Source organism: Geotrypetes seraphini, chromosome 6, assembly GCF_902459505.1.
Source record: "Geotrypetes seraphini chromosome 6, aGeoSer1.1, whole genome shotgun sequence".
Taxonomy (NCBI): Eukaryota; Metazoa; Chordata; class Amphibia; order Gymnophiona; family Dermophiidae; genus Geotrypetes; species Geotrypetes seraphini.
In genome coordinates this window covers 5215519-5243188 of record NC_047089.1, presented here as the reverse complement: position 1 = coordinate 5243188, position 27670 = coordinate 5215519, and the positions used below count along the sequence as shown (strand labels likewise).

General features: G+C 45.0%; 1 protein-coding gene across 4 annotated transcripts; it reads left to right on the top strand.

Moving 5' to 3' along the window:
• Nucleotides 1–1534: 1534 nt before the first annotated feature.
• LOC117362622 (E3 ubiquitin-protein ligase TRIM39-like) lies at nucleotides 1535–26405 on the top strand. Of its 4 annotated transcripts, XM_033949274.1 has the most exons (8): nucleotides 1535–2249; nucleotides 7458–7553; nucleotides 10079–10309; nucleotides 14237–14259; nucleotides 16316–16425; nucleotides 17872–17877; nucleotides 17980–18009; nucleotides 25003–26405. In XM_033949274.1, the coding sequence occupies exons 1-8, from the start codon at nucleotides 1836–1838 to the stop codon at nucleotides 25527–25529; spliced, it is 1437 nt and encodes a 478-aa protein (XP_033805165.1). In that variant the 5' UTR covers nucleotides 1535–1835; the 3' UTR covers nucleotides 25530–26405. The 4 variants fall into 4 exon arrangements, with proteins under 4 accessions (XP_033805165.1, XP_033805167.1, XP_033805168.1 ...); XM_033949276.1 differs by lacking the exon at nucleotides 7458–7553; XM_033949277.1 differs by lacking the exon at nucleotides 10079–10309.
• The last annotated feature ends 1265 nt before the right edge of the window (nucleotides 26406–27670 follow it).

The following is a 27670-nucleotide window of genomic DNA, read 5'->3' as shown; positions in this document are numbered from 1 at the left end:
CAGTTGCGGGGATGGAGATGTAAAAAAGGAAAGATGCCAGACCTCCGGGGGAGGGAAGGGGAGGGCAGAGATGGATGATGGATGGTTAGCATGGAGAAAGAAGAAAACGGCAAATGGGCAGGAGACTCTGGCAAACGAGTTATCAGAAGACAAACAGAAACCAGAGCCTGACACCAACATGATTCAAATAATGACCAAACAACAAAAGGTAGAAAAAAAATAATTTTATTTTCTGTTTTGTGATTACAATATGTCACATTTGGAAATGTGTATCCTGCCAGAGCTGGTCTTAGACCGCAAACGTGAGCTAGGACTTAACAGAGTGAGGAAAAGTCTCTTTGTTTATTTTGTTTACACTACAATGCCAGTGTGGGTAGGAGATGGCAAAGGGGTGGGGTGGGTGAAGAGGCTATAAAAAGAGTGAAGAGGCTATAAAATAAACACACCAGGATGTTTCGGAAAAAAAAACCTAAAACGCCCAATTGGCAAGAAAATCAAATCAAAATTTTTTTTCCTGAATCGGGCAGCTGTACTGCTCAAGCACTGACAGGAAAGTTGACAATTAGCCAATGGCGTAGTAAGGGAGGGGGTGTGGGGTGCAGACCATCCCGGGTGCCGGCACCTCTCCGTCCCACCCACGCCCCCATACCTCTTTAAAATTTTCACCAGTGTGAGCAACTACTCTAGCCTGCTGCTTGTACAGGCCTAGCTCCCTCTAAAATAACTTCCAGGTCGCAGGGCCAGGAAGTGACATCAGAGGGAAAGCCAACGCCAGCGCAAGCAGCAGTCCTGAGAAGCTGCTCGTGCTGGCGATGATTTAAAGAGGTGCGGGGTGGGGAGGGAGGGCACGAGTGGGGGGGTGCAGAAAGGAGCATGTGGGGGGGGGAGGGAGAGGAGGGCTCAGTGGGTGCCACCTACCCTCACTAAGCCAATGCATTTAGCTCTGAGCAGGAGATTTCTGTCATGATTCTAAAGCAGCATGTGAGTACTTTGGTGGACAATTTTAGGAAACCCCTTTTCCATATGGGAAATGAACTTTACGCGTGGAAAAAGATTTCAAAATTACCCGCACATTCAGCGGTGTAGCCAGGGGTGGTGGCACCTGTGACTCTTCCCCCCCCCATCCCTTCGTACCAGCAGTGAGCAGCTCTTAGCTGTTGAACTCTCCTTCTGATGTCACTTCCTGGTCCCACAACCAGGACGTGCCATCAGAACGAAAGCTGAGGGTGGCACGAGCCTGCTCGCTGCCAGTAACGATTTTTAAGAGATGGGTGGGTGGGCAAGGAGATGCCGACGGCCCCCCCTCGCTATGCCCATATTAGTATTTTAGCAAAAGGGTTCTTTTCACCCCATCGTCTGCTTTTCTACACCGTGCTCTGTGTTATAATCCCTCTAAGACCCTGGTCTCAAACCTGTGGCCCCCAGGTCCTATTTTGAGGCCCTCGGCATGTTTATCATAATCACAAAAGTAAAATAAAACCATTTCTTAATCATATGTCTCTTTAGCTATAAATGACAATATTATTATTAAGACTTGGCCAAAAGGAAAGATTTATAAACTATCAAGAGTTTTACCTCATTTCTTTCATAAGAACCAAGTACCTCCAAACCCCAAATGTGGCCCTGCAAAGGGCTTTGAGTTGGAGGCCACTGCTCTAAAGCTATTTGACTCTTTTCTTCACCTCCTCCCCCACTTTACCAGGGTGGGGTAATTGCCCTGACTTTCCCTTCCTGCTTCAGGGTTCAGGTTACAAGCAGGAAACTGCCACTGCTGCCCCCAGACCCCCGGGAGATCCTGTTCCAGAGAGCCACTCCTTAGGTTCCAGCTCACTGCAATGGCTGCTGCAAACCCTGCTCAGAGCCTGAGAGAAGAAGTCTCTTGCTCTCTCTGTCTGGATTACTTCAGCGATCCAGTGACCACAGTCTGTGGACACAACTTCTGCCGCCCCTGCATCACCCAGAGCTGGGAGGGGAGCAAAGGAGGCTTCCCCTGTCCCCTGTGCAGGAAAAGGTCTCGGCAGAAGAACCTCAGAGCCAACAGGCAACTGGCAAAAGTGGCTGAAAGGGTGAAGAACCTCTATGAGAACTTGGGCAGCCCAGTAGAGGAGGATCTGTGTGAGAAGCACAAGGAGAAGGTGAAGCTGTTTTGTGAAGAGGATCAGACCATGATCTGCCTTGTTTGCAGAGAGAGCAGGGACCACAGGGCTCACTTGGTCACCCCCATAGAGGAGGCTGTGCAGGAATACAAGGTGGGTATCAGAGATTTTGCACAATTGGTCTCCGTTTTTCCTTTTTCTGTCACCAAAATTGAGTTTTAAGCTTGCACAGAACTCCCCAGTTCCATCTCTCACTCTCACTCCGAATCTCTTCCCTGGCCCCCCCCGGGCTGGCATCTCCCTACCCTCTCTCCACTGGCTAAGAATCTCTCCCTCCCTCCCTCTCTGATTTTGGTCACTCTCTCTACCATTCCTCCCCCCCCCCCACTTGTGACTCCAGCATCCATGTCTGCCCCCCCCCCCCACACACACACCCAATCACCTCTTTCACTTGCACCCTGAATCCCTGCTCTGCTTTCCCATGATCTGTCATATCGCCTTCTCTTCCTCCCTTCTCACTCTCCTTTCTGGTCTGGGTCACTTCCTCTCCCTACTTTCCCTCCACCCCCACTTATAGTTCCAGAATCCATGTCCCCTCTCCACCCCTTGTGGTTCTAGCATCCATGTCCTCTCCTCTTCCTCCCTACTTGCAATCCAGCATCAATGTCCCCTCTCCTCCCCACCTGTAGGTTCAGCATCCATGTCCTCCCCACCCCCCAACTTGTGGCCCAGCCTACATGTCCTCTCTCCTTCCCTCCTCCTCCTCTCTCCTCTCTCATGTGGGTCTGGCCTTTTTCCGAATGATACCCCCTCCCCCCCCGGTGATTCAACATCAATCCTATCCGCAGGCCTCCCAAAGCAGCAGCAGCAGTAGTCTGTCAGTAGAGGAAACGCTGTGAACAGAGCCTTCCCTGTGCCACGTCACTTCCTATAGACAGACAACGCGGCAGAGGGAAGGCCGTGGTGGGACCAGCCGCAAGCAACCATAACCCCCCTCCCTTATCCACCTGACGCATCCCCCTGGTCGCTCCACCACCCCTCCCAGGCCATACCTTTACAGGCAGCAGTGATGTCCACTTACGTCTGCTTCTGGTGCTTTATATGGAACACTGACCCTACCCAGTGCATCCCAGAATGCAATGTGCTGGGCCGGGCACTGCCATTTTTCAAGATGTTGGCACTGGAGGCAGGAGTGAATGGGCATCGCTTCTATCTCTTAAGCTAAGGCCTGGAATTTTCTTTGGAGTTGGGAGTGGAGGGAAGAAGGGTCATGTTTGTTATAGTAAGGGGGAGGGCGGCACCTGTCTGCCCTCCCTTCCCCCTGCCCCCTACCTCCTTAAACCTTTGTCAGCGCAAGCAACTTCTCTGGCCTGGCTCCCTTCTGAATTCACTTCCAGGTCATAGGGCCAGAGGGAAAGCCAGTGTCGGCGCAAGCAGCAGGCTGGAGAAGCTGCTCAACTTGGTGAAGATTTAAAGATGTCCGGGTGGGGGGATGGGAGGGCACGAGTGTAGCACGGGGGTGGGGGATGGAGTGGGGGGCAACCAGCAACCTGGGCGCCTCCTACCCTCGCTACGCCACTGGTTAAAATGGCTTTCCCAGTTGTCAGCTTGGGAATATCTCCTGTGGGCCTCACTGGTTTCCATTCACACAACTTAACCTTAGCTTTCGGTTTTGGTTGAAAAACAGTAAAACCGTTTCAGTGGCATTTTCAGTTTTGGCCAAAACTAAAAAAAAAAAAAATCTGTTTTGGTTGGCCTGTGGTGTCTGACCAGTTAACACCCAAACCCCAATCCCTTCCTACAGCCAACATACGTCTGGTCTTTATCTGCCATCCTCTACTATGTCACTACGTTACAACCAACCATCAAAAATTTCAAAGACTGGGGGACACTCGATGAAACTGCAGGGAAATACTTTTAAAACCAATAGGAGGAAATATTTTTTCACTCGGAGAATAGTTAAAGCCCTGGAACGCATTGCCAGAGGATGTGGTAAGAGCAGATAGCGTAGCTGGGTTTAAGAAAGGTTTGGACAAATTCCTGGAGGAAAAGTCCATAGTCTGTTATTAAGACATGGGGAAAGCCTCTGCTTGCCCTGGATCGGTAGCATGGAATGTTGCTACTCTTTGGGATTCTAGAATCTTGTTACTCTCTGGGATTCCGGAATCTTGCTATTCCTTGAGATTCTGTATGGAATGTTGCTACTCTCTGGGATTCTAGAATCTTGTTACTCTCTAGGATTCCAGAATCTTGCTATTCCTTGAGATTCTGTATGGAATGTTGCAACTCTTTGGGATTCTAGAATCTTGTTACTCTCTGGGATTCCGGAATCTTGCTATTCTTTGGGGATTCTGCATGGAATGTTGCTACTCTTTGGGATTCTAGAATCTTGTTACTCTCTGAGATTCCGGAATCTTGCTATTCCTTGAGATTCTGTATGGAATGTTGCTACTCTCTGGGATTCTAGAATCTTGTTACTCTCTAGGATTCCAGAATCTTGCTATTCCTTGAGATTCTGTATGGAATGTTGCAACTCTTTGGGATTCTAGAATCTTGTTACTCTCTGGGATTCCGGAATCTTGCTATTCTTTGGGGATTCTGCATGGAATGTTGCTACTCTTTGGGATTCCGGAATCTTGCTATTCCTTGAGATTCTGTATGGAATGTTGCTACTCTCTGGGATTCTAGAATCTTGTTACTCTCTAGGATTCCAGAATCTTGCTATTCCTTGAGATTCTGTATGGAATGTTGCAACTCTTTGGGATTCTAGAATCTTGTTACTCTCTGGGATTCCGGAATCTTGCTATTCTTTGGGGATTCTGCATGGAATGTTGCTACTCTTTGGGATTCTAGAATCTTGTTACTCTCTGGGATTCCGGAATCTTACTATTCTTTGAGATTCTGTATGGAATGTTGCTACTCTTTGGGATTCTAGAATCTTGCTACTCTCCGGGATTCCGGAATGTTGCTATTCTTTGAGATTCTGTATGGAATGTTGCTACTCCTTGGGTTTTGGCCAGGTCCTAGGGACCTGGATTGGCCACCGTGAGAACAGGCTACTGGGCTTGATGGACCATTGGTCTGATGGACCAGTATGGCTGTTCTTATATTCTTAAAGTTAGATTTGTGGTAGATTTCTGCATTAGCCTCAAAGTGTGTCCCTGAGTCACAGATATTACACCGTGATTCCTATAGAGAAGACTATGCATAAATCTCAAGTTTATTATCACAGTTGTGGCAGGTTTACCAACAAGACAGCAGCTGCTCTGGCTAGATTTTCATAGTGAAACCCGCTGGGCGGAGGAATAGGGAGAGATGCTGGACTCACTGGAAGGAGGGAAGGAAAGAAAAAGAGAAACACAACTGCAGTTGCTAAACCTTAGTGGGGCTGTGAGGGAGGGAAAGGAAGGGAAGGGAGAGAGATACTGTACTGCAGGGGATGGAGGGAAGAAAAGGGGAGGAGAGAAATACTGGCCTGGATCGAGGGATTCGAGGAAGGGAAAAGCTGGACATGGAAAGGAATAGTGTTACATGTGCTGGGCACTGGGGGAGTAGAGGGGCAAGAGCAGAGAGCATAATGCTGGACAGGGAGGGAGTTGATAGGGAAAACCTGGACACGTCCTCTTTTCTGAGGACTGGGTGCCCAGACGTTTTCTTTTTTTTTTAATGGGGGAGTCTGTCCAGGTTTAGCCAGCTCTCCTGATTCCCCCACCTACCCGGCTGCCGCAATTGAATCTTCAGACAGCCGGCAGCAGCAACGAGGTAAGCCTGCTATCGCCAACCTGCCCCAGAAACATAGTAACATAGTAGATGACGGCAGATAAAGACCCGCATGGTCCATCCAGTCTGCCCAACCTGATTCAATTTAAATTTTTTCTTCTTAGCTATTTCTGGGCAAGAATCCAAAGCTCTGCCCGGTACTGTCACATTTAAAGCACATACTTTACAAAATGAAGACCATTTAGGAGGGGACCCTAGAGAAGAACTTTCACATCAGGAAAGACTCCTTGTTAATTCCTGGATTTTCAGCACTACTTGACTGGTTAATGCCACTGAAACTGAAGCATCACTAGCTGATCAGATGTAAGATGGTGGGGGGTAATGCTGATAAACAGGAAGTAACATCAAGACCAGTGTGGGTCCCCGTCAAGGCTCACTCCAGTCCATCTATAAGAATAATAGACTTTATTTTTGTAAACCGCCATCCCATGAGTTCTAGGCGGTTTACATCAAGAAAAGCTGGGCAATCAGTGAATCACATTAGACATCACATGAAAGATCTCATAAATACACCCTCCCCGCCATTGAAGCCCTCCCCAGCCCATCCTCCACCAAACGCCCATATACAGATACAGGCCTTGCAAGTACTGGCTTTAGTTCTTCACGATTTACTCTTATTTTCTGATTCTGGGTCCTCTGTGTTCGTCCCAGGCTTTTTTGAACCCCGTCACCGTTTTCCTCTCCACTACCTCTCTCGGGAGTGCATTCCAGGCATCCACTACCCGCTCTGCAAGTCCTCCTACATGGGAACAGGAAGTCGCTGCAGAGAGGATGTTTTAATGAAACGCCATGGTTGAGGATCTCGGGAGAGCAGCTTGGTCATTGGTAAACGCACCTGTAAGCGAAGCCTCACAGGTTCCTGGTTTTCAATCATTGACCCTCCTATTTTATTCTTCTTTCCTTTAAAATTTTTCCAACCACAGATTCTCTGTGAATAATTTATCAGCCACCCAGCCAAGAAACTGAATGACTTATCTTAAACAGATGCGCAAATTCAGAGCCCGCCTTAGAGTGGCCTTCTCAAGGGATCGATCATGGCGCTGCATCACTTCAGCTTGAGGCTGGGTGCTCAAAAGCTCTAGAATCCAAAATTAAAGGGAGTTTCATTGGGATTTTTCCCAGCTCTGTTGGGGAATGGCCAGAAGTTCTGTAGATGCCAAATTTGTGTGGCTTTAACATCTTATGAGAAGCCACATATTGGGGGGGGGGGGGGCTGAAGAGTGCAAACTCTGGTACTGCCACCCCCCAGCCCTCAATATGGCCTGCAGTTGCAGAATGTGCTGAGTGGGTGGTAGCGGGAGGGGTCAACAGGTGGTGGCTTTTTCTCTTTCAAAAAGCTGACAAGCCCAGTTTCGTGGGATCATGGATTTCATTCTGGAGGCTCAAAATTCAAATGACTCGTAATACTGTGCAGCTGTCATATCAGTCATCAACCCTGTCGACTCACAATCTTCTGTATACATTTAGAATTCAATCGTCCAAAGTGGGGAAGAATAAAGTCTCTCACACCGCCGTTAAATCTGAAATGATGGCTCTAAATAATAATCTCGTCTTCTAACCAAAGATATTTCATGTTCACAGGAGAAACTTGAAATGCAGTTGGAGCCTCTGAGAGAGGACCTGGAAGATCTTCTGGAGTTTAAATCTGCTGAAGGGAAGAAAGCGGAAGAGCTGAGGGTGGGTGTCTGGCTCTCCTTCTGCCCCCGGGGCCTTAGGTCCTCTCAATAACGAGAAAAGAAAATAGGGAGAAGCTGTTGTTTGAGATGAATAAGAGAATTCAATTTGTCTTCTTACTCACAGAATGAAAACGATTTATCGGGCCCTTATTAGCGGAGAACAGGCTGAGGCTCAGGCCTGTCCTCTGCTATTTTAACTCTTTGAGTTGCAGGAAACAGATTTCAGTCGGGTTGTGCCCTGGCTGTGAGACTCTTCTCCACACATGTCAAGCAGGTTCGTCCTCTTGGCTTGTAGACAGTGGCATAGTGAGGGTAGGAGATGCCCCCGCTGCTGCCTCCTCTCGGCCCCCTGCTCCTTCTCCACCCCCACCCTCGTACCTCTTTGAATCTTCGCCAGCGCGAGCAGCTTCTCCAGCCTGGGCATTGACTTTCCCTCTGATGTCACTTCCTGGCCCCATGACCATGAAGTGATTTCCGAAAGGAGTCAGGCCGATGCAAGCAGCAGGCCAGAGAAATTACTTGCACTGGTGAAGATTTAAAGAGAGGGTGGAGGGAGAGCATGTGTGTGTGTAGGGAGGGAGGGCGGAGAGGTGCCAGAACTCCATCAATATGGCGCCCAGGACGGTCTGCTCCCCCACCTCCCTCTTACTATGCTACTGCTTTACAGCATGCATTTAATTTCAGTACCATTTCCATAAGAATAGCCTTACTACTCTACCAATGTAATTGGCAATACTCTCTGTAACTTCGCTGTCTAGGTACAGTTTCTTCCTCTGTAAACCGCTCTGAACTGCTTCTGGTATTGCGGTACACAAAAATAAAGTTATTATTATTATTACTGGGTCAGACTAATGGTCCATCAAGCCCAGTAGCCCTTTCTCATGTGGCCAATCCAGGTCCCTAGTACCTGGCCAAAACCCAAGGAGTAGCAACATTCCATACAGAATCCCAAAGAGTAACAAGATTCTAGAATCTCAAAGAGTAGCAACATTCCATACAGAATCTCAAAGAATAGCAAGATTCCGGAATCCCAAAGAGTAGAAACATTCCATACAGAATCTCAAAGAATAGCAAGATTCCGGAATCCCAAAGAGTAACAAGATTCTAGAATCCCAAGGAGTAGCAACATTCCATACAGAATCCCAAAGAGTAACAAGATTCCGGAATCCCAAAGAGTAGCAACATTCCATACAGAATCTCAAAGAATAGCAAGATTCCGGAATCCCAAAGAGTAGCAACATTCCATACAGAATCTCAAAGAATAGCAAGATTCCGGAATCCCAAAGAGTAGCAACATTCCATACAGAATCTCAAAGAATAGCAAGATTCCGGAATCCCAAAGAGTAGCAACATTCCATACAGAATCTCAAAGAATAGCAAGATTCCGGAATCCCAAAGAGTAGCAACATTCCATACAGAATCTCAAAGAATAGCAAGATTCCGGAATCCCAAAGAGTAGAAACATTCCATACAGAATCTCAAAGAATAGCAAGATTCCGGAATCCCAAAGAGTAACAAGATTCTAGAATCCCAAGGAGTAGCAACATTTCATGCTACCAATCTAGGGCAAACAGTGACTTCCCCCATGTCAATCTCAATAACAGGCTAAGGACTTTTCCTCTAGGAACTTGTCCAAACCTTTCTTAAAACCACATACGCTATCCTTTGAGTGTTGGAGAGCTAGTTTTCTGTGCTGTTCTGGCAGTTTTGGGTCTTTAGTGCAGAGGTTGTGAGAATTGGCCTGCAGGGAAATTCAGTGGTCACTGAGTATCCCAGACCAGCAGGGCAGAACTGCGGCTGAAGCAACGCGGCTGCCAGTGATCTCCAGGCCTCTTCAGCTGAAGATTGTGCCGAGCGTTGCTCGCGGTGCATGTCATTTAAAAGAAGGTGTAACGGTGGAAATCTGAGCCACAGGCTCCCACTGCTTCACCCGTCAATTCTGCACATTCGTTGGCTAACGGGGGCCTGGAGAGTCCTGCCAGCCTCGTCGCTTTGGCCTGCGGTCTTGTACCATTCAACCACATGTTCAAAATGGCAGGGGGAAGGTAGAGAAGGAAGCTGTACTAAATACTAGAAGGGAAAATAGGAGAACGAGACTTTAAATGACTGAATAGTGAGTGAGGGAGGGAGTGGGGAGAGGCAGGGGGTGAATGCTGGGGAAGAGAGAAATAGAAAACTGTTTGTGATAAAGGCTAAGAATAGGAATGGAGGGAGAATATCCTTCTGCCCAATATACTAGGCTGGGCACCGTGCGTATGAGTAGAGAGAGAAAGAGACAGAGGGAGATGCTGGGAAAGGAGGGAGATGTTGAGAGGAAGGGGACTTGCCAGGAAGGGGTGCTGTACCAAAGCTAACATGGAGAGTAGGAGGATACTTGAGGAGTTGGGGGAGGGTGGAAGGCTGAAGATTCGCCTAGGGTGCTTAGTCCCCTTGCACGGGTTCTGCTGTCAAGAGAAGAGATTCCTCGTTCATTGCAAGAAAACCACTCCAGGGTCACTGAGAATTCTCTCTCCTTGTTTCATCCAGAGTGAGACGGAGATCAAAAGACAGAAAGTGGAGTCTGAGTTTGAAGAGTTGCACCAGTTTCTGAATAAGGAGAAGCAGGTCCTTCTCTCGAGACTGGAGGAGGAAGAGGAGAAGATTCTCCAGAGAATCAGGGAAAATGTCAGCCAGCTAGAAGAGCAAAGCTCCTCCTTCACGCAGCTGATCTCCGAGATAGAGGAAAAGCGTCAACAGCCGGATGCCGAGTTACTGAAGGTGAGATTAGCGCCTACTGTATATTTCTAGGAGGAATCGGGGAATTCAAGTACTAGCAGATCACACATATCTTAAAATAACGAGGGCCAATTTTTCAAAGCCCCTACGCATGCAACAGCTGCACTGTCTGCTTCAGGGCTTTTAAAAATAATGTCCTGGAAATTATGTGGCCAACAAAACTTAAACCATCTGTCCTAGGGAAGAGGGGGGATGGGACTTTTATGCTTTTCCTGTGCAGTTTACTTATCTCGTACCTGGGGCAGTGAAGTGTTAAGTGACTTGACCAAGGAGCTGCCATGGGAGTTGAACTCGGAACCTCAGGGTGTGGAGATGGTGCAGTGGTCTTGCCTGTGTCCCCTGGTGTTAAGTGTGGAGTTTCTGTTAGTCTCATGGAAGAAGGGGCTCTTGCTAGCTTTCTCTTTTTACATCCTGATTTTTTTAACCGTGAAAAGGGGCCGATTTATACTGGTAACTTAGGTGTCTTTATAAAATAGTCTCCAGAACCAGCCCCGATGGTGCACAAATACCGATGTCCACATGTCCCCCTGTTCTGAAGTAGCTGTAAATTTGGGCATGTGCTATACACATGTGGAGTACTAAAATGCACGCACGTGTCATGACTTCACCTCCACGCAAACGAGACCTTGGAAGTGTCTACCTGCAGTTCATTGATCGTAGTCACTAACACGGCAGAATTAACCAATAGGCCCGAAATGGTCAGGGGGGGGCCCGATGAAGGAGAGCATCAACATTGTATTTTCCAAACGGCGATGGGACCCTCCAACATCGATCGGCAACGCGGGTAAGAAAGGCAACGGGAACTGTAATGGTGCAAGCGGTGCTCTTGCCCAAAGCTTCCCTCTGACGCAGCTTCCTGTTTCCGCCTGGGCGCGTGGTGGGGTGGGGCGGGGCAGGGGGGCCCAGTGTACTTGTGTGCCTAGCGGCCCTCGATGAATTAATCCTGCCCTGGTCACTAAGGAGGTTTCTGCGTTCTGCCCTGTCCAAAACCTGACTTTCTCATTAACTTTGAAGATTTATTTATTTATTTATTCAATTTTCTATACTCTTCTCCCAAAAGTGCTCAGAACGGTTTACATTCATTTATTCAGGTACTCAAGCATTTTTCCCTATCTGTCCCGGCAGGCTCACAATCTATCTAATGTTACCTGGGACAATGGGGGGATTAAGTGACTTTCCCAGGGTCATAAGGAGCAGTGGGGGTTTGAACCCACAACCTCAGGGTGCTGAAGCTGGAGCTTTAACCACTGTGCAATACTAGAAATCAAACTGTAGTAAAAGTGAGCCAAGTATAGGACAATGAAGCCATTGTGACATCACTGATGAGGTTGGCTCTTATTGGTGGAATCAGGCATTATGATGTCATAATGGTTATCCGAGGCTGAAACTTTTCACACTATTTATTTATTCAATTTTCTCTACTGTTCTCCCAGGGGAGCTCAGAATGGTTTACATGAATTTATTCAGGTACTCAAGCATTTCTCCCTGTCTGTCCTGGTGGGCTCACAATCTATCTAATGTACCTGGGTCAATAGGGGGATTAAGTGACTTGCCCTGGGTCACAAGGAGCAGCGTGGGTTTTGAACCCACAACCTCAGGGTGCTGAGGCTGTAGCTGTAACTACTGCACGCTCTAGAATTCAAAAATGTAGCAAAAGTGAGCCATTGTGACATCACTGGCTCTTAGGCATTGGTGGAATGAAGCATTATGATGTCACAACAGCAGCTCTGGTGATCAGAGGCTGAAACTTTTCACACTATTTATTTATTCAATTTTCTCTACTGTTCTCCCAGGGGAGCTCAGAATGGTTTACATGAATTTATTCAGGTACTCAAGCATTTCTCCCTGTCTGTCCTGGTGGGCTCACAATCTATCTAATGTACCTGGGTCAATAGGGGGATTAAGTGACTTGCCCTGGGTCACAAGGAGCAGCGTGGGTTTTGAACCCACAACCTCAGGGTGCTGAGGCTGTAGCTGTAACTACTGCACGCTCTAGAATTCAAAAATGTAGCAAAAGTGAGCCATTGTGACATCACTGGCTCTTAGGCATTGGTGGAATGAAGCATTATGATGTCACAACAGCAGCTCTGGTGATCAGAGGCTGAAACTTTTCACACTATTTATTTATTCAATTTTCTCTACTGTTCTCCCAGGGGAGCTCAGAATGGTTTACATGAATTTATTCAGGTACTCAAGCATTTTTCCCTCTCTGTCCCGGTGGGCTCACAGTCTATCTAATGTACCTAGGGCAATGGGGGGATTAAGTGACTTGCCCAAGGTCACAAGAAGCAGCGTGGATTTGAACCCACAACCTCAGGGTGCTGAGGCTGTAGCTTTTAACCACTGCGCCACACACTCCCCTTGATCAATGGTAGGTTTCAAACAGGCTGATAGTGAATCACATTTAATGGGTCTAGATTAGGTTTCTTAAGAAGTGGGTGAACTCTTACCTTGTAGATCATAAGATCTTTGCTCTATTGGTTAGATTTGGTTGGCATTTTGGGTCGTGTTTATCTGGCATCAAGATTTTGTATGTTCTCGTTCCTACCAGGTTTTGTTGAGTGGAATTCTTTCTCATATTTGGAGTAATTTCTTTGGAGTCTGACAGGGTTCGCCCCTTTCTCCACTTCTTCTAATATAAACTGAGATTTTGGGGCCAAAAAATGTCCCAGAAATGGGGGTTGGTTTGTATTCAAGATGGCGCCCACCCGTCCCCGACCCGGACTTGTTACAGGCCTCCCACATGCCTGCCCTAAGCTCTGGTAGTCCAGCGGTGAACCTGGATTGGGATCCCTCCCGCCTCCTGTCCCGGCTGACTCGAAAACATCCCACCTCCCAGATCTCCAGAATGTCTACCTTGAAAGCCCTGGTGGTCCAGCGGTGAACCAGGGCAGGAGAGATCTTCCTACGCTCCTGCCTCGTGCGAGCTGCTTTCTGAAATAGTTGCCGCGGTCATGAGTTCCCGTGGTCTTGCGAGATTTGCCACGGGAACTCACAGCAGCCATTTTAAATAGCGGCTTGCACGGGGCGGGAGCTAAGGAAGATCACCCCTGCCCCGGTTCACTGCTGGACCACCAGGGCTTTCAAAGTAGGTGTTCTAGAGGTGGGATGTTTTAGAAAGTTTGTCTTTAAATGGTATTGTTTACACAATAGTCACTATTATAAAAATACCAGGAGTACAATTAGAAATCTCACTATGGGTGCACAAGTAGATGCTGTGACTCATAAAGGATTTTTTACACTCTGGAAGTTACGTCCTATTAGATCATATTTTCATGTTGGCAAACCGTTTTTTCTAATGGACACAGATGCTGTGCAATTGTTTTAAATAAATACAATATCTGTCTCATTAAAAAAGAAAAAAGCCCTCCCCCCCTTCCTTGGCCGATAACGGTCCTCCCTGACATCCCCTGACGAACCAGCACCAGGGACCGATACACCGCGCCTGCGAAAATCGGCAGGAGGGATGCCCAATGAAGGACCCCTCACGCCAGGCGGCCCCCCCAAACCATCCCCTCCCCTCCTGCTCCCTTTTCCCCTCTCCCCAAAAAGGCAGGAGGGATGCTCATTCCCCGAACCCCCACCCCCCTGTTTGGGAGCAGGAGGAGAGATGCCTTCCCCTCCCTGGTGAATCATGTGATGCACAGGGAGGGGCCTAAGGCCCCTCAAACTCAGCCCCTCTCCTTATTCCTTCCCTTTCAGCTCTTCTTAGGAGCTCCAGTGCCCGACCCCTTAGCCAGCTGCTCCCTGTCTGTGGGAAGAAGGAGGGAAAATCCTGTCCCACTGCTTCAAGGTTTTTTTCTCCAGACACAGGGGCTGGGAGTGGAATATCCTAAAGCGTCTACTCTAGTATGTTCTCAGAAACTGCAAAATCTAACTAGATATATTCTCTGTCTCTTTCTCCTCTAGGATGTGAAGGACACCCTGAGAAGGTACAAGTTTCTTTTCTGATATTTTGTATGTGTTAGATGGATTTTGACTGAGGAAGAAGGGAATTGATTGATTGGTGAGGAGGATCGGATTGAGTGGTGAGAAGGTGAATTAAGGTGTGGAGGAAGCACTGAGGAATGAAGTAGGAGAGGGGAGAAGCATCACAGACCTTCCCTCTCTTTCCCCTTTTTTCTCCCTGTACTGGCAGAACTACCCTCCCACCAACTCCCCTAATTTCTCCTCTCCTCACCTCCTATGTTTTCCCTCCATGAATCCTCTCACCTCCCAGCAAAATCCCTATTGATTTCTTTCCACCCCTACCCTGTGTTGGTGATGGTCTGTGCTCTGGCACTGGCAATATGAGGGTAAGATGACCAGAAGACACCTAAGCAACTATTTTCCTTGAAAGAATATTAGTGTAACTGGGTACATACACACATATGTAATTAAGTCATACACACGTATGTAATGCAAGTCTATGTACCTAAATCGTAGAGATACACCTCATTTATAGTTTTCTAAAGTTACTTATATAAATGTGTCAGTTCACTCTCCACCCACATTCTTCTTAAAATACTGAGTGGAGTGGGAAGGGTAGATGAATCGCTTGTTCACTCTTTCCAAAAATACTAGGACAAGGGGGCATGCGATGGTGCTAGTAAGTAGATTTAAAACAAATTAGAGAAAATATTTCTTCACACAACGTGTAATTAAACTCTGGAATTTGTTGCCGGAGAATGTGGTGAAAGCAGTTAGCTTAACAGGGTTTAAAAAAAAGGTTTAAGATAAACTTGGGGAAATCCACTGCTTATTTCTGGGAATCCAAGTTTCCAAGTTTATTAAAAATTTGATATACTGTACTGCCTAATTAAAAAGGAGTTACATAGGACTTAAACAGTATTAATAAAATCAGACAATACATAGACTAAAAGGTTTAACTCTAGCCTCAATGAAATGATATTATAGTTATTTTTCTTATGTACTTTAGTTTTTAATTAGTTCTTCCTTCTATGTTTTCTGCTATGTACTCTTAGTCTTAATTATATGTGAACCGAGTCGAGCTCCACTGGGAGATGATCCGGTCTATAAACCAAAGATTAGGTTAGACTAATAAATTAATAAAAACAATCATCGCAAGTATGGTTAGATAACAAACTTATTACTTGAGACGTACTGGGGTAAAAGGGAAGAACTACAGTCTTGAAAGTAAAGGACGTAAAAGGAGAAGGCAGTAGGGGTGGGGGAGAGGAAGGCACAGGTTTAGTTGAATTGGTTGATTTAGTCCTTGGAAGGATGTTAAAAGTCCCAAAGTATCACCAAAGAGGAAAGATCTGTTTTACTCAGGTACTTGTGACCTGAGTTGGCCATTGTTGGAAACAGGATTCTGGCAACTCTTTTGTTCTAACGAAATTACAGGATAGCACTTGGAGAGACTTTTCACTTTTATGCGCTTATGTTTAAACACACACACATTATTTCAAACCAATGAAAAGCTGGATGTGAGAAAACCGGCAATTTGGGAATTGAGGGAGCATAAAGAGCATATCAACAGGCCCCGTCCTTGATATTGGGGACTAGTCCCGACCCCTCCCCACCCTGGAGGAGAGACCATTCCAGCCACCTCCCGACATTGGGGGAGGGGAAGAGAGAAACCCAAACATCTCCCCGTGCTAGAGAAGAAGAGACCAGTCTAGTCACGTCCTCACACTTCTGCCCATATTGGGGGAGAGGAGAACGGTCCCACATTTCTCTCCAAGGGATAGGAAGAGCCACACAAAACACAGCAATTCTGTGAGGACTGATGGATTATTTGATGCTAACTGAATTTTCAGATTTTGCTTCAGCCACACAATCATGGAAAAGAAAGGATTTATGATCGATTGTATTCCTTCCACATGTCTGATCTCTGTCTCCTGGATAAAACATCTCCCAGAATAATCCAGGTGACTCTTGCCCTTAGGTAGATGTCACTCTTTCCACTCTCTAACCTCAAGGTATATCTTATTCTCTCCCTCTATCCCATCCCCGGGCTAATTCCATTCGCTGTTTAACCCACAGGTGTCAGAAAATGACGTTTCCAAAACTAAAGGCTGTTTCTACTGATTTGAAAATGGATTTTGACTTGAACTATCCTCAGCGCCTAAAGAAATTGATCATAAAATTTGGAGGTGAAGCATGGGTTTTGGTTTTGGTTTCCTTTCGAGATTTTTCAGTAAATCATTAACAGAGATACCAATTGGCGGCTGGCAAAGATTTGACAAAGTACAGGGAAGGTGCATCAGAGGGTGGGGGCCAGGTACCTCCGCTCAGGGCACCAGTTTCCCTGGCTACACCACTGCTTACAGAATTACACAACAAATATAGCCATGTATCCCCCCCTTTTATGAAGCCACGTTAGGGTTTTTTTATCACAAGCCACGGCTGAAAAAGCTCCGATGCTCATAGAATTCCTATTGTTTTTAATTTTTTCTTTTTAAATAATTTCTTGTTATTTTGTTAAGCGCTCTGCTATTGTCTAAAGAAAAGTGATATATTAAATTAAACCATAAATAATACATATTTGTGGAATGAATCAGTTTTAAGTGATTTTGGAATTTGTAATAATCGGAAGAACTTCCCGTATTTTTGCTGTTTCATAATTAAATGTCTTAGACCAGATGGATTTATATCTCTTTTTTGCTTTCCTGTCTGTCTTCTGCTCATTCTGTTTCCAGTGATTGCTGTCCATTTGTCATTGTCATTTCTTCTTTCTCCTCTGATCTTGTTCCACTCCTTCACTATACCTGTCTCTGACATATTTATCTTTCCCTTTTAGTTCGTTCCTCGTTTCTTTCTTTTCTGCCTCTCTGTCCACTCGGATTCTACCTAAACCGCTTTGAAAGGTGGTATATCAGGATCCTTCACTTTTCACCTATCAACTTTCCATCTTCTCGTTCTCCCATTTTCCATCTCACTCCTTTCCCAACCTCTTATTCTCTTTTCTCTTTCATCTATTCATTTACATTTCTACCCTGTCTATTCACTATTCTCTCACTCATCTGCTTGACTAGTCCCCAGGGCCTCTTCCACATAGTTCCACCATTCCTAGCATCTCTCCTCCCTATCCCTCACTCCTTGAAGCGTAATATTTCTCTATCCTTTTCCCTCCATCTCCCTCTTTCTTCCTTGTCATCCATTCATCCCTGTGGTCCTGCATCTCTCACTCTCACTTCCCTGTCGTAAATGTGGGCAAATTATGTTGTGCTATCTCAGATTCTCTAGTGTGGGTCGATGGGAATTTCAGACACCTGGTACAATATAATTGTCCACATTTACCCCGAGGCAGCTTGAATGTGACGGGACATCCAGCATTGTTATGTGCAGATAAGTCTTGTTTAATTTCAGTTCATTTCGTGCTCTGTTTTTACACCCATTAGTTTAAAGAAGGCGGAGGGTGGGTTCTGAGGCTTCTTCCTTCCCTTGTGGGTCGGTTGCTCTTGAGTTTATCGTTTGATAGTTTTTATCTGTCATATATCTTTTTAATATGTTGATTCTTAGACATTTGTAGACACTAAAATCTCTTAACATTTCTCTCTTTGTATGTTTTTCTGTACAAAAAAAATTGTATCCTGCAGGACTTGGTAAGTTTTATTTAAAACAGCTACATTTTAAAAAAATATATATAATTGCACTTATTTCTCTTCTTTGAGATCTGATCGCTGTATTTCCTTTTTTTAATGCAGATTGGTGGATGGAATATCACAAATATGGAGGTAACTGAATCCAACATAAAACTAGTTATACCAAAGACTCAAATCTAGTAAACTGATCTGTGACTGTAATTTCACAATACAGACTTAGGGAGTATTTTGGACCAGATCCTGTAGAGCAGTGAGATTGCAGGTGTGCCACAAGACTGCCAACAGAACGTGCCTCTTCCTGTAGATGGTCAGCCGGCCCCAGGGCCTCTCCTCCTCTCCGTGCCTCTCCTGTTGAGCACCCCACCCTCTCCTGGCGGCTCAGGGCTTTTGCACATGCACAAACGTCATCACATCAACATCCACGCACTTCCGGGTGTCCTCCAGCCGCGGCCCGCTGTTTAGCGAGCCATGGCTCCGGATAGATTGCAAGACACTTCTGAAGAGGACGCCTGTATTAGGCATTAGTTACAATAGTCTAGTTGGGACAGTATCAGCATCTGTGGAAGAAGGGTCTGATCAGTCAGAGTTGTCTCATGCTATGGAAGGTCTTTGTTCGTATGTTGGAAATCTGGGGTTCTTAGAATAGGGTTGAGTCTAGTATGACGCCCCCCAAGTATTTTGGAGGTTTTGTTGATATCGAGATTGGTTCCTGTGGACAAGGTAACAGCTGTTGGGAATTGTGAAACCAGAGAGTGCTGTTGTTTTTTACTGCGTTCAGTTGTAGTTTTTTTTTAGTATAACCCACATTTGTATCTTTTCTATGTTGTTTGTGATTCTCTGGGGGATGTCTATGGTGTTGCACTCTATTGGAATGAGGAGGAGAATAATAACTTTAATAATAATAACTTTATTCTTATATACCGCCATACCCAGGGAGTTCTAGGCGGTTCACATTTGTTTATCAAAAAATTACAAGTGGTTCACATCAATTGAACAAAGTTGGAAGCAACGAAGTAGTTGAGGTTAGCAAGAGAAGGGATGAGTAGGTTAGGGGGGAGAGGGTTGTGGCGGAGGGGGAAGGAGGAGGTTACGGTTCATTGAAGAGGGGCGTTAGGGGTCTTGTCCATGGAATAGATGAGTTTTGAGTGATTTTCTAAACCCGAGGTAGGTGGGGGCCTCAAGGATCATTTGGGCTAGCCACGGGTTCAGTTTGGCAGCTTGGAATGCGAAGGTTTTGTCGAGGAATCTTTTGGAGTGACATAGTTTTAGGGAGGGGAAGGCGAACAGCTGAATTCTGCGGGAGTGCTTGTTTGTGCGATTCAGGTAGAAGTGAGGGTTGATGTAGTTTGGGGATAGGCCAAATACTGTTTTATAACAGAAGCAGGCAAATTTGAATAGGACTCTGGATTCTAAGGGTAGCCAATGAAGTTTGTTGTAAAAAGGGGTGACGTGTTCCCATTTTTTCAGGCCAAATATGAGGCGGACCGCAGTGTTCTGGATCATTTTAAGTCTCCTAATGGTTTTTTTCGTGGAGCTCAAGTAAATGATATTGCAGTAGTCTAGTATGCTAAGGATGGAGGATTGTACTAGCAGAATGTCATCAGCGTATGATCTTTAATTGTTGTCGAAGGTAACTTTGCCTAGTGAGCTCATGAATAGATTGTAGAGTATAGGGGAGGGGGGGAGGATCCCTGGGGAACACCACAGAAGGCCAGCCAGCGTTTTGAGAATTCATTGTCTTCCCAGACAAGGTAGTTCCTGCTCTGTAGGAAGTTTGTGCCCGTGATGTCTAGATCTCACTGAGTGTGTTTAGGAGAAGTTGGTGATTGACGGAGTCAAACTCTGCAGAAATATCAAATTGAAGAAGGATGGCTTGATGTCCTTTGCTTCGTAAATGTTTGTTCTAAAATCAGAACACATCACATTCCTTTTCAATATAATATTCTTTCTCATCAGATTCTATCGAGTGGTCTTCCTTTTATGTATAGTTTCCTGGTTCTATACTCGCCACAAAGGACTCTACGAGCTTCAGAACAATAGTTATTAGTCGTTCCCTCATTCCAACAACTCTTCCTTGATTTTCATAGGGATTCTTCATTTCCTTTCATGGCTCCCACTCTCTGGAATGCTTTGCCTTTTTATCTCTGTTCGGAAAAATCTTTTGTGAATTTCAAGACACAATTAAAGGCTTTCTCTTCTTCATTTTCTAGATAACCTTTCTCAACTAGTTTTCTCCCCTATCATATTGTTCATGTCTTCCCTTTCCCCAAACCTTTCTTTGTTTTCTTGTAACCTCCTATTTCTTTGTTGGTTTGACTGTTAAACAATATTTAAAGTTTTTGCTTTTTATTTGTTCCCTATTCAATTTTTATTACTTTCTAAAACCGCTTAGATTTGCCTTTGGGTTTATATCTGCGTTCTATTAAAGAAATTGAACTTGAACTTGGCAGTAGCAGCTCCGTGCTGTGCTTTCGTCAGAATCCGACCTAAGGGCTCCTTTTACTAAGCCGTGTTAGGGCTTTAATGTGTGGAATAGCGAGCGCTACATTGCCGCGCGCACTAGACCTTAACGCCAGCATTTAGCTGCCGTTAGTTCTAGAAGCGTAGCACGTGGTAATTTCCTGCGTGCTCTAAAAACGCTAGCGCACCTTAATAAACGGAGCCCTAAGTGTGTTGAAGGCACGGGTATTTTTCGATATAGGTTGAAAGTTCTTTGCTTATATTTGTTTCTTGGAGTTTGGTGAGTGTAGGGATGCCGGCTATAGGCCTGTAGTTTGATGAATTTGTTAGGTCACAGTTTGAGGTCTTGGGGATTAGGGTAAGCACAATTTGACCCATCTGGGGTGGGAACTGGCCATGGTGAAGAAAACTGTTCAAGAGGTGAGTGAGCCAGGTTATGATGCGGGCTGGTGCATTGGCCAGGGGTATTTATCAAGGATGCTGAGGAGTTTATCTGAATTTTCTAGTGGTGAAAATGTTCTCTAGATTTGGTCAGCAGCCCAGGAGGTGGTTGGATTAGAGCTGGAGTGTTTGAAGCGGTTTCAACGTCTTGTTGTACAGTCTTTATCTTGTTGAGGAAATGGCTGGCGAGGGTCTGGACATTGGGCGGTGAGATCTTTTTGGCCAAACCTAGGTCATAGGCGCAAGAGGCCAAAAATATCAAGCCCTTCTTTAGGTACGTAAATGGGGAAAAAACCCGCAAAGGAGGCGGTGGGACCGCTGGACGACCAGGGAAGAAAAGGGTACATCAAGGAAGACAAACAGATTGCAGACAGACTAAACTCCTTCTTTGCGTCTGGCTTTACGAAGGAGGACACCGCAACAATACCAGAAGCAGTGAAAGCGTTCAAAGGAGTAATAGAGGACAGCCTCACCACAGTAGAAGTGGACTTGGACCAGATCGACACTCAAAAGTGACAAATCCCCTGGACCGGATAGAATTCACCTGAGAGTCTTAAAAGAACTGAAGGTTGAAATCGGAGAACTATTGCAAAAACTTGCCAACCTGACAATTAGAACTGGACAGATACCGGACGATTGGAAGATAGCGAACGTCACGCCAATTTTCAAAAATGGATCAAGAGGAGAACCGGGGAACTACAGACCTGTGAGTCTTACGTCTGTCCCTGGAAAGATGGTTGAAGCACTGATTAAAGATAGCATAGTCCGGCATTTGGATACACACGACCTGAGGAGAGCCAGTCAACATGGCTTCAGGAAAGGGAAATCATGTTTGACGAATTTACTTCAATTTTTTGAGGCCATGAACAACAAATTGATAGTGGAGAACCGGTGGACATAATATACTTGGACTTCCAGAAAGCGTTCGACAAGATTCCACAAGAGAGACTTCTCAGGAAACTACAAAGCCATGGAATAGAGGGAGATATACTAAGATGGATAGGCAATTGGCTGGAGATCAGAAAGCAGAGAGTGGGCATAAATGGGAAATTCTTAGAAGGGGAGAAAGTGACTAGTGGTGTACCCCAGGGCTCAGTACTTGGGCTGATTTTATTTAATATCTATATCAATGACCTAGAAGAAAGAACATCCAGAGAGATCATCAAGTTTGCAGACGACACAAAGCTATGCCGGGCAATCAGATCGCAAAAGGATAGAGAGGAACTCCAGAGTGATTTGTGTCAGTTAGAGAAATGGGCGGAGAAATGGCAGATAAAGTTTAATGTGGAAAAGTGCAAAGTAATGCATTTAGGCAGAAAGAACAAGGAACACGAGTATAGAATGTCAGTAGCAACTCTGGGTAAGCGCGAACAAGAAAAGGACCTGGGTGTACTGATAGATAGGACCCTGAAACCGTCGGCACAATGTGCGGCGGTGGCAAAGAAAGCAAATAGAATGTAATGCATGATAAAGAAAGGAATCACGAGTAGATCGGAGAAAGTCATAATGCCGCTTTATAGAGCAATGGTCAGACCACACATGGAATACTGTGTCCAACATTGGTCTCCCAACCTAAAGAAGGATATAAAACTGCTGGAGAGAGTGCAGAGACAAGCAATGAAGCTAATACTGAACTCGGAAAAAACTAAATTCCTACTACTAGAGAAGGAAAAAAAACCATCTCTCACAGAACTAGTATTAAATACAATCAAGTACCCAATGCAAAGTACACTCAAGATCCTGGGAATTCTACTAGACAGAAACTGCACAATGCAGTCTCAAATCCACAAAATCATCCAAAGAGCTTTCTTCACAATACGTAACCTAAGAAAAATAAGAAAATTCTTCAACAAAGATCAATACAAGATATTAGTACAATCCCTAGTACTAAGTATTGTAGATTACTGTAACAGCCTATACCTATCATGCCCAAACTACATGATAAAACAATTACAGACAGTTCAGAACACAGCCCTCAGAATCATCTACTCACTAGGCAAATATGACCACATCACCAAAGCATACCTAGACTCACACTGGCTACCAATAAAAGCAAGATCCCAGTTCAAATTCTACTGTCTTCTATACAAAGTAATACATGGAACAGCACCCAGCTACCTAAACAACAGACTACACCGTAACCTCTCACACAGACTAAGGAGAACTCAGAGCCTATTCATTCACCCCCCTCTCAAAGGAACACGACGAAAGAAACTATACGACAGCCTTTTAGCGACACAGGCAGCAAAGATCGATACTACCATCACCAATCTACTGACCAAATCTATAGACATTAAAGTATTCCGAAAAGAAATCAAAACTCATCTCTTCAAAAAACACTTCCCATCATCATAACCTCACAAAAGTATTAGGAAATGCTCTCATGACTACCCTAACACCACTACCAGCAACACCCGAATCCGGACAGTATTATCTCTATTCGTCTAAACAACCTATCACTATCTACTACCTGCTATCAATTTCTCCTGGAAAAGTCCAGACTAACAATTGTAACTGGACACACTCTTGATTACATGTACTGCAATGCTACTGGAAATGTCCAGTCCTCTAACTTGTAATCCGCTTAGAACCGCAAGGCACAAGCGGAATAGAAATCACTAATGTAATGTAATGTAATGTAATGTAATAAAAGATATGGAGAACTTGGAATACGAGGAACGACTTAAGAGACTGGGATTGTTCTCCCTTGAGAAAAGGAGACTGTGAGGGGATATGATCGAGTCTTTCAAAATACTGAAAGGAATCGACAAAATAGAACAGGAAAAAAAATTATTTACACTGTCCAATTTGACACGGACAAGAGGACATGGACTGAAGCTAAGGGGGGACAAGTCCAGGACGAATATCAGGAAGTTCTGCTTCACGCAACAAGTGGTGGACACCTGGAATGCTCTCCCAGAGGAGGTTATTGCGGAATCCACCATTCAAGGATTTAAAATCAAACTAGATGCACATCTCCTTACGAAAAGCATAGAGGGATATGGGTGTGCAAATCACCAGACTTGATGGACTGAAGGTCTGATCCGGAGATGGCACTTCTTATGTAGTAAGCGAAATAGTTTTTTTGATATTGACGTTATCATTTTCAATTTCTTGGGCATAGTAGGCTTTTTTTGTGTTGATCACACAGCCCTCCATGCAGTTTTGTGTTCAGGTAGATTACTTTTTTGCCATCTTCGCTCAAGCCTGCAGCAGTGTTGTTTTTCTGCTTTTAAGGTGGGCATGAACCAAGGAGAGGCTCTAGTCGCTCTTGGGTTGCGTTAGCGTAGCGGGGTTTGTATTTTCAGTGTATGTTCAATCGCTTTGTCCCAGGTAGTCAGCATTATGAGGGTGTTTTTTTGGAATTGGGTCTAACATTACAAGCATCAGTATTAGAAGCCAGAGTATTTTGTGGTGGAAAATTAGTGGAGGGGAGATGTTATTTTTGTTAGTCTGTTGAATTTCTTGGGGGGGGGGGGGTTGTAAACCATGCAGATGTTATACCATGTGTGATGGAGCAAATTAATAAGTTGAAGATGCCTCCAGATAGATAGTTTAGCTACCACATGAATGCAGTGGAGTAATAAGGAGGTTGGAATGCCCGCAGGAACGCTGGCATCTCTCCTCCCCATCCCAACCCCATGCAAGGGCCTGTTAAATGCATTCTCCCTCTCCCCACCATATCTCTTCTGATCTTCACCAGCAGTGAGCAAGACTTCCTTCTGTTACTTGCGCGAGTCCCATCCCTCCTTCTGACTTCACTTCCTCTTTACAGGACCAGGAAATGACATCAGAGGGCTGGCTCAGCCAGCATGAGCTGTGGGTAGGAAACTCTGCTCACGACCGTTGACAAGAAGGGGAAGAATGCATTTGAGAGACCGCCCCATCGCCAGAGGGAGGATGCTGGGTTTCCCTTGCTATGCCACTGCATGAATGTTATTGGGGACACAGGGGGCCAATAGGACTATGAGTTATAGGAAACCTGGCAGTGAATTAACCAATTAGAGTCTTTTAAATTACTTCCTTTGGACATACACTCTGACATCCTGACATCTATTAGGATCAGTTAGTGAATAAGAGTAGCAGAGCCCATGACAGAGAATAGATGAATGACTGAAGAACCAGCCAATAAGGAACAGAGCGGGGTTTGTAAGGAGCAAATGGTGGGTGGGGAACCAATGAGAAGTGTTTGCTAATGTTTATTAATATCTCTTCTCTCTATAGTAAATGTGACTCTGGATGTGAAAACGGCTTTTCCCTATCTCTTCCTGTCTGAAGATCAGAAAAGTGTCGGAAAAGAAGGCAGAAAAGAGACTCTGCCAGACAATCCCGAGAGATTTGATCTGTTTCCCTTCGTGCTGGGGTGTGAGGGCTTCACTTCAGGGAGGCATTACTGGGAGGTAGAGGTGGGAAACGTGACAGCCTGGATAGTGGGAGTGTGTAAAGAGTCAGTGAGGAGGAAGGGGGCCATCATTATGTCACCTAGCAAGGGATACCAGGCATTGTGGTGTTGCAATAGAAGAGGATACTGGGCCCTCACCTCCCCTCAGACCCAGCTGCAGCTGAGGGAGAGCCTCCAGACAGTGGGGATTCTGCTGGACTACGAGGCAGGAAAGGTCTCATTTTACAATGCAGATACTAAATCTCATCTTTTCACCTTCACCGGCACCCTCAAAGGGAAACTCCGACCTTTATTCTCTAATTACTGTAAATTTCCTCTGAGAATCCGCCCAGTGCAGCCTAGGAATTAAACAGCAGGGCCCAGAGTTGGTTGGGCTGAGAATTTTTTAGCACCCCCCTCTTTTCAAATAAAAAAGGAGAAACGCCATTATATTATTCGTAACGGTGTTATAAATCCACTTTGTGGGGCAAGGCGGAATTGCAGGAAAAAATATACCGTAGCTAATACGGAAAAATAAAGGAAATTAAACTCCAAGTTCATAATATTTCCTACGGAGTTGATGTTAAACCTTGGAAAGTTGGCTGAGGGGGGAAGTTTAACAAAATAAAGTTCCCAACTGATGTACCCCTCAAGAAAAGCTGCCTCCTTCTCTGAGTAACCCTGGCCACATCAGGAAAAGCTCTAACTTTGCAAACCAGAAATAAAGTGTGTCTATGACGAACGGATAATCTTAACAGCCAGTCACAGTTGGCGTCCAGCACAAACTTAACGATCAGTGTTGCTGGCTTAACCCCAACCGTTTCATCTTCAGTAGTCTGAGTACTTGCCAAAGACTGATGAGATGATTCTCAGGGTTTCTGTAGCAGGTTTCCTGGTCTCGCTGCATCTTGTCGGGTAGAAACCGACGTTTCAGCCATTGTGCTGTGGATTTCTTCAGGGTTTGCTGTAAGGTCTGCAGTTGGTTTTGTTTTTTGTTTTTTTAAATAGTGGGTCCACTGGCCTGATTGGGAACAGGGTAGTCTGTTGGTCACCAATTTGAATTTTGGTGGGAAAATCAGTTGTTTTCTTTTTTTCCCTAGAATGTTTTAAACAAATGGTGGCATATAATATATTTGTAACTCAAAAAGAAAAAAGACATGGAGGAATAAAAATTCTCAATGCTACTATAGCTCCACTGTTTTAGCTACAGCGCCAAACAATCCAACGTTAATGGAGGAAAAGCCTCAGGCTTGAAGAGAGCAGAATAATTGACTCAGCTTCCAGAACATCATCGGCTTCTGGAGGTTTTTTTAAGCCGGTGATGTTCTGGAAGCTGAGCCGATTATTCTGCTCTCTTCAAGCCTGAGGCTTTTTCCTCCATTAACGTTGGAGTGTTTGCCGCTGTAGTAGCATTGAGAATATAACATATCTGTGCCACAGGAGGATAAGAATGTTCTGAAATCCCTAATATCTCTCTTGATATCATTTAAAAGTTGTTAATGATTCACAGCCCTTGAAGGTACTGATCTTTACAATAAATGTGTGATACGATGTCGGCAGAGACTATTAAGCTCCGAGATGGGATCTCTTTCATTTCTGGGGTTGTTTGTTTTCTCTCATGGGGTATCAGGGATGAGGGGAGTATGGGTTGAATAAAGCTATATGCAGGTACTGAAGTTTGTTGATGGTTTATTTCTCTTTACTGTCTATAACTCAAACCATTCTCGCTAAAGGGTGAGGAATAGGGATGGGTTTCAGGATTTGTTAGTAGTTGTATAACAAAATGGAACACTGGAAACTTTTGTGTGACATTGTTCATTGCATTTTGTGTTCTCAATAAAAAGAATTTATATAAAAGTTATTAATGGTGTCCTCCCTCCCGTTATTCCACTCCTTTGGAACTCCTCTAACCCTAACTCCACCAGATCTTCCCAAAAACTGAAACTATCATTCCCTTCTACAAAAGGTATATCCCTCCCCTTTAGAACCACAGAACTCCGGAACAACCTCACATCCCCGCTCAGAAATTCAAACTCCCTCCAATTCTTCCGCAAACACCTGAAAACTTGGCTCTTTTCAAAAATCTAACACCTGCTCTCTGGGACCCTTGTCCCTCTCTTTCTTCTTGTTCCTTTCTTCCTAACTCTGTAAACCGTGCCGAGCTCTACGCTTGTGGAGATGGCGCGGTATACAAACCTAAGGTTTAGTTTAGTTTAGTCACAGCTGGGAAAGTTTGTGTCTTCTTTCGGGACAAATTTTCTAAATTTTCCTATGAAGCTATAAATTATATCTTTCATTAAAGCTAAGTGCTTCTCAGAAGATTCACCAAAATTTCTCTTTAAAGTAGAGATATCTTGTTCTATATCCATTCTTTTCTTATTTAATATCTCCAGAGATGAAAAAGAATCATAATATTTAACTGTAGTTTCCAGCTTGGTTGTCCCATGATGTTCCAGAGTGATTCTGTGGTGATTGTGGAAGGTTTCTGAGGAAATGGAGACTTTGTAATTG